A 12,110-nucleotide genomic window follows, 5' to 3' on the forward strand; every position below is an offset into this window, starting at 1 on the left:
CACAGAGGACTTTAAGACTAAAAACACGGTGTAAATGACTGTTTCGAGTCAAATTTGAATGTCAGAGTTTATGGACACTTACGTAGATGAAACCACAGGAGCTTTAATGTTTTTATTGTGTTTTTTAATGTTTAAAGAAGTGGTCACCGTTTTCTTCTTGATTTTGGCTGCAACACTTTTTACCCCTGAAACTCCAGAAGTGTTTAGTGGACCCAAACATTTGATCCAACCTTTCATCGACATAGTGGTGAGAAGTTAATGAGTGAGTTTTCATTTTTGGGTGAACTAAACCTTTAAAACAAACTAGTATAATTATCTCCTTAGGCGCTTCAAGAAGCTCATTTACACAACACGATGACAATTGCATTTCTTGAAATGTCGTCATAAGAACACTGAGGTGAGGCCTTGAGCAGCTTACGAAATGACTGAACTGATGAAACGGTCTCTTCTACCTGTGTGACTGCAGTTTGTCCACTAGATGTCACTGACACCTCACATCAGATGAGCTCCTCAGGAGTTTCGCAGGTTGTGGCACAGATTTCACTGTTGTCACTTTTTACAAACCTTCACCAAAGAGTGATATTGGCTCCCCTATGTGATCTGTTTTTGTGGTGTTGTCATTAGGATCATGCAGGCAGTGGGACAAGGTCCAGGGACGAACATGTTTTCTTAAAGGGGCCGGTCCAGGTTTTTATTTTATAATTTTTCAGAAAGTTGGGTAATTACGCAGTTTTCGACATTTTCTGTCACTTTCTTTTGTCAAAGTGTATGGATGTTTATTTAAACATATATTTTTCTCACTCTCACCATGTTAACTGTAAAATATTTTATCTTAATCCTCTAAACTAAACTAAGAGTTCCTAGTGTCAAGTTGAAATAAACTGATAAACCGGGATCCATTAAAAACCTACAGGCAAGCAGACTGCCAAATTGAAAACATAAATCAAATTGTTAAAATAAGATCTGTAATACAGATTCGTGTGTCTTGGATTCAAACATGATTACTCACAACCTATATTTTTGAGGAATGTCTTCCAGTAATTAGGTAAATGTTTTCTGGATGAGTGTGGCCTTGCGGATTTATCCTGGTTCACATAATGAGTGGTTTCAGGTGGTTGTGTGCCATCCCCACAAAACCTCCAGGTTCTCTCTCTCTCTCTCTGCTGTTCCCACACACTCAGAGAAAAGCCTATAATTAAAAAAACTGATATAAAGATAAAACTGTCTGTAGCTGCAACTGAAGCTCCACACGCAGTATCGGTGGTTGTAAAGTAGAATTAAAACACGGAGAGTGGCCAACTGAGATGAGTAAAGATGTTTATTGTTATTAATGAAGCTTCCAGGAAGTTTTCATTTATCACAAGTGGCAGAGTTTCTGTGAAGACCTCAGACCCCTGACAGAGCTGTTCTCTCCCTCTCTCTTTCTCTCTCTCTCTCTCTCACACACACACACACACACACACACACACACACACACACACACACACACACACACACACACACACACACACACACACACACACACACACACACACACACACACACACACACACACACACACACACACTCATATGATAATGAGGAGCCTCAAGGCGCAGTGGGAGCAGGAGCCATTTTTTTCACCATTCAAGCGGTGTTGCGCGGACCGAGCGGAGCTGCTGCCGCGGCTGTTGTTGTTGCCACCGGAGTGTGTGTGTTTGTGTGACTGAGTGTGTGAGTGTTTGTGAGTGTTTCCAGTCAACCTTATCACCGGGTTTTACTTCTTCACACCCGCGGGACTGACCGGAGAGAAGTGAGAGCATGGCTCCTCCGCAACAAAGGGAAACTCACAGGCGGAAAGTTTGAAGAATTACGCATCAGTGGGAAAGCGGACCGTGAGGAGATCCAGAGGAGGAACCCGCACGGAGGAGCGATGCGCTGCGGTCACCGGGACTTGTGGTTCCTCTTGTGGAGTTTCAACCTGCTGCTGCCGGTGCTTCCTCTCCGGGTGCACCTCAGCGAGGATGCGGCCGCCGGCACGCTGCTGGCCGGCGGCGCACGGCGCGCACGGTGCGTCCTGGACCAGGTCCTCCTGCCCAAGTTCTCCCAGAGGTTCCTGGAGACGGACCCGGACGCGGGCAGCGTGGTCGTGTCGGGCTCGATCCAGTGCTCCACGCTGCCCTCCAACCCCTTCACCGTGTACACCGTGGAGGACTGCACGGACTCCGGCTTCAGGCACCTCCTCACCAGCCTGTACGAGGTGCACGTTCACGGTAGGAACTGTTCCAACAAGCGTAGAGAGAAACCCCAGTGGGACATGGAGGTGCTGAGTCTGTTCAGCTCCCACAGCCACCACCGCCCGGACTGCCACCCAGCCGGCTCGGCTCTGCTCCCAGTGGGGGGTCTGCTGCCCGGCTCCCCAGCCCGATGCAAAGTCACCCACAGCCGGGACTTCTACTTCTCTGAGGGGGGCTTGTTTTTGTCTGAGACTCTGTGCTGGAGGCAGGACACCCTCCTGGAGCTGGACCTGGTCTGTGACGTTCTCACTGGGACAGGGGTGAACGCTAAAGTCAGCCCCATCACCACCCACTGGCGTGTGGGCCAGGGTCCCTTCAGGCAGGCCCACCTTGGGAAGCTGTTAGAGAAGGCAGCTCAGTCTGATTCAGGGATCGTGAGCAGGAGGAGGAGAAGCATCAACAGCAGCCCCCAGTTCCAGCCCCCCATGTACCAAGTGGCTGTGGCAGAGAACAGGCCTGCTGGGACTCCTGTTGTTGTTTTGAAAGCCCTGGATGTGGATGAGGGGGAGGCGGGCAGGCTGGAGTACTTCATAGAGGCTCTCTTTGATAGCCGGTCCAACAACCTCTTTGCCGTGGACCCGGCCAACGGCACCGTGTCCACAGTGGAGGTGCTGGACCGGGAGACAAAAGACACCCATGTGTTCCGTGTGACCGCGGTGGACCACGGCACCCCCCGGCGTACGGCCATGGCCACGCTCACTGTGACAGTCAGTGACACCAACGATCACGACCCTGTGTTTGAGCAGCAGGACTATAAGGAAAGCATCCGGGAGAATTTAGAGATAGGTTACGAAGTGTTGACTGTGAGGGCCACTGACGGAGATGCACCTGTCAATGGCAACATCCTCTACCACTTCCTCAACAGCAACGGGTCCAATGACGTGTTTGAGATCGATTCGAGGTCGGGTGTAATCCGCACCAAAGGCCTGGTGGACAGGGAGCAGGTGGGCGCTTACATGTTGGTAGTTGATGCAAATGACCAAGGTCGTGACCCCGGGCCCCGCAATGCCACAGCAACAGTTTACATAGTGGTAGAGGACGATAACGATAACGCTCCCCAGTTCAGTGAGAAACGCTATGTGGTCCAGGTGCCCGAGGACATGGCGCCCAACACGGAGATCCTGCAGGTCACCGCCACTGACCAGGACCGAGGGAGCAACGCCGTGGTTCACTTCAGCATCATGAGCGGAAACACCAGGGGTCAGTTCTACATTGACGCACAGACGGGGAAGATCGACCTGGTGAGTCACTTGGATTATGAGGCAAACAAAGAATACACTCTGAGAATTCGAGCTCAGGACGGAGGACGCCCTCCTCTGTCCAACATCAGCGGCCTGGTGACGGTGCAGGTGCTGGACGTCAATGACAACGCCCCCATTTTTGTCAGCACCCCCTTCCAGGCCACCGTGCTGGAGAACGTGCCGCTGGGCTACTCCATCATCCACATCCAAGCGGTGGATGCAGACTCGGGAGAAAACTCCAGGCTGGAATATCGGCTCACTGACACCACACCAAACTTCCCCTTCAGCATCAACAACGGCACCGGGTGGATCGTAGTGGCGGCCGAGCTGGACAGGGAGAGTGTCGATTTTTACAACTTTGGCGTGGAGGCGAGAGATCAAGGCTACCCCGTCATGTCCTCGTCAGCCAGCATTAGCATGACCATCCTGGACGTCAATGACAACAACCCGGAGTTCACTCAAAAGGCCTATTACATGCGACTTAACGAGGATGCCTCTGTGGGGACCAGTGTGGTGACGGTGTCAGCTGTGGACCAGGACATCAACAGTGTGGTGACCTATCAGATATCCAGTGGTAACACCCGCAACAGATTCTCCATCACGAGTCAGAGCGGAGGAGGGCTCGTCACCCTGGCGCTGCCTTTAGACTACAAACTGGAACGGCAGTACGTCCTCACTGTCACGGCCAGCGATGGCACTCTCTACGACACCAGTAAAGTGTTTGTTAACGTCACAGACGCCAACACACACAGGCCCGTGTTCCAGAGCTCGCATTACACTGTCAACATCAACGAGGACAGGCCGGTGGGCACCACTGTCGTCGTCATCAGCGCCACAGACGAGGACACTGGGGAGAACGCACGCATCACCTACTTCATGGACGACAGCATCCCTCAGTTTGACATCGACGCAGACACGGGAGCCGTCACCACCCAGATGGAGCTGGACTACGAGGACCAGGTCTCCTACACCCTTGCCATCACCGCTCGGGATAATGGCATCCCGCAGAAGTCGGACACCACCTACCTGGAGATCCTGGTGAACGACGTCAACGACAACTCTCCGCGCTTCCTCCGAGACCACTATGTGGGTTCTGTGATGGAGGACGTGCCGGTGTTCACCAGTGTGGTGCAGGTGTCCGCCATCGACCGAGACTCTGGGCTCAACGGCCGCGTCTTCTACACCTTCCAGGGCGGGGAGGACGGCGATGGAGACTTCATCATTGAGTCCACCTCCGGCATAGTTCGCACGCTGCGCAGGTTAGACCGAGAGAATGTGCCTATTTACAGCCTGCAGGCGTTCGCTGTGGATAAAGGTGTTCCTGCTCTGAGAACAGCAGTAAACATTCAAGTAACAATCCTAGATGTGAACGACAACCCCCCTGTGTTTGAGAAAGATGAGTTTGACATCATGGTGGAAGAAAACAGCCCCATAGGCGTCGTGGTTGCACACATATCAGCCACAGATCCAGATGAAGGCAGTAATGCACAGATCATGTACCAGATAGTGGAGGGAAACATCCCAGAGATTTTCCAACTGGACATCTTCTCCGGAGAACTGACCGCATTGATCGATCTGGACTACGAGATCAGATCGGAGTATGTCATCGTGGTGCAGGCCACCTCCGCCCCCCTGGTGAGCCGCGCCACCATCCACATCAAACTGGTGGACAAGAACGACAACATGCCCATGCTGAAAAACTTCCAGATAATCTTCAACAACTACGTGACGGACAAATCCAGCAGCTTCCCCACGGGGGTGATCGGCCGCATCCCGGCCCACGACCCCGACGTCTCGGACCAGCTCCACTACAGCTTCGAGGTGGGGAACGAGCTGAACCTGGTCCTCCTGAACCAGAGCACGGGGGAGATCCAGCTGAGCCAGGCCCTGGATAACAACCGGCCCCTGGAGGCCTCCATGAGGATCTCTGTGTCAGGTGAGACTGTCGGATAACTGTGTTTAACTTGCAGACTCCACCCAGGTCCTGAAACCTAATCCAGCGAGAGGAAGACCTGTCCCTCTGAGATGTGCTGCTGCTCTATTCACATTCACATGTCCTGTCTGTTCATTTACATTTACGCTTCACTGCACTAATAGAGGTGATTATGACTCAGGTTTTTCTGTCTTGGCTTCAGTAACCCAGAGTGATTTAACTTTAATAGACATATTCATGAAGGAAGATTATTATTCATTGCAGGGTATTTGTAATTCACACCGCTTTGAAAACACACACACACACACACAGACACGCAATGCTGGATGACAAAGATGTACCTAATCATTTATACTCTGAGGTAAATTGTTTCTCTTGGCTCGTGTCGGTGGAGGATTTATAATTTGAGGTATTTTTCTTGGTTACAAAAGCCTGGTTTAGCTTCGGAGATTTAAACAGCTGTTTGTCTGAGCTTGTCCACGTCCTGTGGGATCCACACTCCAGCGGGCAGACCCATCATGCCCCATAAATGCCCATCACATCCCCCCCCACCACAAACAATGAAAGACCTGATTTAATTATGGTCGGTTGTTATAGCTCACTTAGAGTCAAAAATAAGTGTTGATGTTCTTTAGGTGTCGTATTGTGTGACAGGCTTGTTCTTAATTTGACAAATGCTGACATCTAACAGCTGTCGGTGTTCTCTGCACACACACATGGTGCTAAAGGCTTCAAAGACAACACAAGCAGGTTGAGATGTTTATTCCACTGTTTGTTGTTGGATAAGTAGGGTCACGTTAGGGCTGGGTGATAACACAATATCAATAATCATAATTAATAAACAGCAATACATATATTGACAAATTGGTTATGCATTGTATAGTAACAGTGAGGAGGAATAACACATCATTGATCGACCTTAGTTTTTTTTAAATGTTTCGCTGCGCATCAAGCGTTTGTTGGTTTCTGCTCACAAAGAAGAGTTTTAAATCACAACCTTCAGTCAGGAGCAAAAATCTCAAATTTTGACTTAAAAGAAACAATATTAATGTGACATTGATCGTGATCATGACCAGAGTCGACTGATATCCTGATATAACTTTTGCCCATATCGCTCAGCTCTAAAGTCACGCAGGTCTCAGACAGTTCTCACAGGGGTTGGTTAGGTTACTCATGCTAATTGTTGGTCTTCTCTCTTTAAGTGCAGGTCTTAAACCTACTGAGTTCCCTGCACCTTTAATTTTGCACGCCAGCGCAAATGACGGCTTTTTATTTGCCCCAGATATGTGACTGAACTTGAATTGCACTCACAGAGAGTGGAGGGAGGGTGTGTGTGTGTGTGTGTGTTTGTGTGTGTGTTACTGGTGTACCCTTGGTTGGAGCTCATTTGACGCAGTGTGATCCGCTGTAAACCTGCCTTTTCTTTGACCTTGGCCTAACCTAAGTGAAAAGGAAACCGAACCCGGGACGGTTGTTCAGATGTTGGACATGAAGGTTAAAGATGAAATCAGATAGCGAACAGGAACAGGGAGGATTAAGGCTGAGCCCTGGGATTCAGAGGAGTTGCCTGCATGGGTCGAACAAAACAGTGGAAGTGCAGATCAAGTGGCTTCCCATTGGTTGATGAGCTGATCGTGACGAGCAGATACAGTACAGTTAGCGTGGGCAGTCGTTATTATGGATCCGAGCGGTGCTTTGCCTCTCTGGAGAACAATAGTGAGCTGTCTATTCAGGGGCAGGCGCTGGAGCTCATACCAGGCTGTGGTTGGGGGCAACAGCTGTGACTCCACCAAGGACCAATTAGAGGCCGTGTCTCCCCAGCGCGTCCAGCACCTGCTGGGGTTTATGTGTCAGCACCCCTGCAGGAGACAGGGGGGAGTAGGAGGGAGGCAGGAGGTCAGGGGGAGGGGTTGGGGTGGTTCTGTGTTGTGGTTGTGTAAAGTTGTGATATGTGGAAAATACAGTGGTAGTGTAAGAGGGAAGTAGGGAAGTCATTAGAGCGCTGGAGGAGGAGCTGGGGCAGGGAGATGAGCTCCTCCTATAGATGCTGCTGACCCCAATTTTCCAAGGCTTCGTCCTCCAGAGACCTCCCAAGTCTTCCCATTATCTTTCCCTTTATGCTGCCGGTTAAGAGGACCCCCCTTATGATGGACGACTTCTGATGGGCTCTTTTGTATGTTGTCGGACTGTGATTAACAGTGTTGCTGAGCGCTGCTCTTCATAATGAAATGGATGCAATGTTTCAAGCGGAGCCACACTTTCGGTTAAATGTTTCCTGCAGAGTCTCTGAAAAGAATCCACAGATTCGGATGATTTCAAAGTGGAATTCAGTTTGTATGTACATCCAATGTGTTGGCTCGGCTCAGTCTCACACAGTTTTTGGATTAGATATATATATAATAGGTAATTATATATTTATAATAAGAAGTACATGAGGATTTCCATGCCATGCCAACTGTTTCTGCAGTGTGTACTTTATAAATTATAAATGATCTCCAAGATTTAGTTTTTCATCAGTCCCCCCCCCTCTCTGATATAGGTATGATTAGCAGTCAGGAATTTCATATTTTCCTCTAAACAAGGGAAATGATTTTAACGATTGTCTGAACAATCAATCAATCAATTAAATTTTATTTGTAAAGCCCATATTCACAAATCACAATTCGTCTCATAGGCCTTTAACATGGTGTGACATCCTCTGTCCTTAACCCTCAGCAAGAGTGAGTAAAAACTACTAAAAACCCTTTTAACAGGTAAAAATACATAGAAACCTCAGAGAGAGCCACATGTGAGGATCCCTCTCCCAGGACGGACATAAGTGCAATAGATGTCAAGTGTAGGAAAACATCATCGGGATTAAAGTTTTTAGCAGCAACGATGAGGGTAAACATTTTGAAGGATAACTTCAATACTATATGTCCAGCAGTCCTGCTGCAATCATAGTCTCTGGTCAGCAGCAAGATCACGATCCAGCATCAAGATGGGATCCACTATAGTCCACAGTCATTGTCCAATGAATAGAGAATATTGGTCATAGATTATATTCATAAAAAAAACATGATTAGCCTCTTAAAAACACATCTGACACATATCTTGTGGATCTTGCTGCCTTATTGAATATTGGCTGTGTACACTGGGCAGAAATTAGTGATTAGTAATCATTTAATCATGTTAAGGAGTTAAGGAGATTTACAGTGGTGGTATGTGGCTGCTGGTCCTGCCACAATGGGAGAGAACAGAGACTCATGAACTCATATCAGGATTATCTCTGGATTAATCGTTATCGGTGCGATAAAGCAGCTCATTGCAGGTTTGATGTATTCTAACTCGCATTCCTGCCACGTTGAGGACGGAACTGATATCAGATTCTACCATTCGCGCGTGTCACCTCTGTATTAGGAGGAGAATTGCGGTGGCACTGCAGGGTGAGAGGCCGGCTGTCGTCTGTGGGATTAGATTTGCTGCGTCTGTATCCTGGGTTCTGTCAGATCAGTGTTGACATACTCAGGGGCTGATCTACTGTTCCCAGGCAAGCGTGAGCCTGCATAAATAGCTGTTTGCATTTGACGGGAATGATTTTTTCCCCCCCTGCTTCTCATTCATCCTCAAAGCCATGTTAATTTGCCTTTGGAAACTATAGCTAATCCCTAATTATTCTTCATTTTGACCATGTTATTACGCTTGGTTGTTGGAATGTGAGGGGAATTTGTTGTTTTCCGTGTTTTTTTCACTTTTATATGTACATCTCTTGCTCTATGAAGTGACTCTGGATGAGATAGATTTGAGCTCCGTGTGGCAAATATGCAGTTTTTACATTATTTCTCATTACAACTCTGCCATGAGGACACTCTGCCCTTGTTTTCATTGGATTCTGAGCCCCGTTCCATTTCATGTGCGTGTGCTCACTTTGAAAACACCGATGGAGAGAGGAAAAATCACGCCTCCGCAACTAATGATGGCACTTTGATTCAGCTCACATCACACTGCAGGTTATACACATGCTCACAAATTACACGGTGGACAGCAGTAATTTTGTCTCTCTGGACACTGTCCGCACGGGCGGCGTCAAAGTGTGAGTAGCCGTGGACGCTCCAAGGTGAAACTCCTCTGCTCTTTAAGTTGTCTGAGCCCTCTGGCAGTCAGCCCAACTAACTGCAACACACAACGTATAGGCTTTTATCTATCTAGTTTTCTTAAAGATGCCTTGGTCCTTTTTCAATTTTTTTTCAATATATATATATTTAGATTGGATGAGATTGTGAAATTGTTTTCTTCCACAATCTGATGGAATCGTGAGAATCGTGTGCGGCTGCATAAGTTTATCTTCGACGCTCCGTCCTTCACCATCCTTGGATAAGATAAAGCTACAAGACTAGAATTTTAATGGCGGTGCCTCTCTCCTCCGTTACATAGGGAAGTAACAAGTATGAACCAAGGCGTCCACAGCCAGAATAATTTCATTCTAATCTATTAAGTCTCCAAACTGTCTCTGCAGGGACTTTCTCAGATGTTTGTTTCTGTAACACTAAACTATCAAGTTGCACAAATCTGCTGTGTGTGTGTGTGTGTGTGTGTGTGTGTGTGTGTGTGTGTGTGTGTGTGTGTGTGTGTGTGTGTGTGTGTGTGTGTGTGTGTGTGTGTGTGTGTGTGTGTGTGTGTGTGTGTGTGTGTGTGTGTGTGTGTGTGTGTGTGTGTGTGTGTGTGTGTGTGTGTGTGTGTGTGTGTGGCCTCCAACAGCTGGACAGCTCTGATTGCTTCTCTCCTTGCCGTCATGTAATTATTTCACTCAAGCGGAGCGCATCTTGTATTTCTGCGTTCTTTGTGGGGTGATGAATTTTCTCTGTTTGCCTCGTGCTCGATTTCGCAGGATTTCAAAGTCACAGCTTGCCAACGCTCGCCCGTGTTTTCTACAACTGGAGTCATCCCTAATTCTGTCCTGTTCCATTCTCCCAGCCTCCCTTGCCCCCCCCCCCCCCCCCCGGACGGCGTTAGTCACACTTGCGAGCTTGCTTGGAATGTTTGCGGCGCAGTTTCTCTTCTTTTTTATCCCCCTTTAACGTCACCTATCACCTTGATCCTGTTTCTCTTTTCCCCTCTTTTTGTTTGCGTGTCACCAATGCCCATTTCTCTCCTATCTCGCCGGGTCTATGGCTCTCACCCCTGCACCCTCCCATCATTTCAAGCCCCTGCACCTTCCTCCCCCTTTTTTTTACCCTCATCATCCACCACTCTCTCTGTCCGCCCCCCCTCCTCCTCCTTTGACTGTTGTGTCCCCCCCCCTCCCCACCTCTTCGCTGTGAAAGGAAGAATGCCTAAGAGAAATGCTTTGTTAAGCGCCCAGTTGTCATGGAGAACCCAGCAATGCCTGAGAAATTCCTTGTGGGTGGGGACGAAAGGGGTAAGGTCCCTTTTGTGGAGCCAAGTTTGTGGGGAAAGGGAGAGGGGGAGTTGGGTTAAAGGGGTGGGCAAGGGGGGGGGGGGGTGGCATAAAGTTCTAAAGAGCAAACTGCCCCCCTCTCCCTCTCTCCGTCGAAGAATGTACAGGCTCTCTTCTGACCTGCAGGGCTGACCTGGCTCGTCGGGTGCTTTTCCCTCCACTAATGTTTTTGCAACACCTGACCGCAGGCGCAAACTTTCCCTCGGCCGTGTGTTGTTGTTTTTGTTGAAGGGTAGAATTTGGCCTTGCGTGTGACAGAGTTCAGAGACCCTCTGTTTTCAAAAGCACTCAGTGATATGATCGGGTCGTCTCCGAGCTCTTTGATTTGTGACACAGATGCGCTCAGAGAGAATCTGATTTCTTGCTGCTGGCTTGTTTCTGAGCAGGAGAACATCTTCCTGTGGGCCTCACTCCTATACGCTTGGTTGCATCGAAGGTCCAGAGGAGATGTGTGTGTGTGTGTGTGTGTGTGTTTGTCGTTGGGTGTGTGCGTGTGTGGGGGTGGAATGACATCATCTACGTGTTAGGAGGGGAAATCGTGTTTTAGGATTAGGGCCGGCGCTTCGCTGGGGTGAGTCCTTTCCGTGCTCGCATCTATCTCGGCATTGTCCTCAATATCCCAGGAGACAATGGGAGCGGGCCCTGTCTGGAGTTGCCCCCCCAACACCCACCCCCCCAGCCCTGTCTTTGTGTCCACTTGTTTGCACCAGTGCTGCTGTCTTCAGAAGAGTCTCACCAGACCTGTTATTCATCTGTGACTTACACGATGTACTGTACGCTCTGACGCTGACACTCTTTAAAGTCGCCCCCTTCACTGAATCACCGATTGAGAACGATTTGTAAAGCTCAAGCACATTGATAGGAATAAAAGTAGAGATTGAATAGTTGGCTAACTAAAACAGATGGTTAAAAAGCCAAAAAACAAATGCATAAATTATAATATTCACAAATAGTGGATAGTTGCTTGAACAGGCTGAATGTAATGGATAAATGGTTCATTAGTGAGGTAAAGTAAATTGTTTGGGATTAAATTAGTTTTTAACAGAACTTTATTCACTTTTATTTGATTGATTATACATTTAATAACAGCCTGCAGATCTAATATTTAACAATTCATAATTAAAGTCTCTAAAAATGACTAGACCTATTTTGTTGACTTGTGTAACTCCAAAATATAACAATGTTCAAACCCAGAGAAATCCACAATTTCATTCAAGGTAATG

General features: G+C 48.2%; 1 protein-coding gene across 1 annotated transcript in view; it reads left to right on the forward strand.

Moving 5' to 3' along the window:
* The first annotated feature begins 1,577 nt into the window (after nt 1–1,577).
* The window catches only part of celsr2 (cadherin, EGF LAG seven-pass G-type receptor 2), a 66,375-nt gene continuing 55,842 nt past the window's right edge, over nt 1,578–12,110 (forward strand). Inside the window, exons 1-2 of the mRNA XM_061069222.1 lie at nt 1,578–1,597; nt 1,738–5,453. Coding sequence (XP_060925205.1) covers nt 1,578–1,597; nt 1,738–5,453 — 3,736 coding nt within the window. The remainder of the gene's footprint in view (nt 1,598–1,737; nt 5,454–12,110) is intronic.

The sequence above is a fragment of the Limanda limanda genome, chromosome 4, assembly GCF_963576545.1.
Source record: "Limanda limanda chromosome 4, fLimLim1.1, whole genome shotgun sequence".
In the NCBI taxonomy this organism is placed as follows: Eukaryota; Metazoa; Chordata; class Actinopteri; order Pleuronectiformes; family Pleuronectidae; genus Limanda; species Limanda limanda.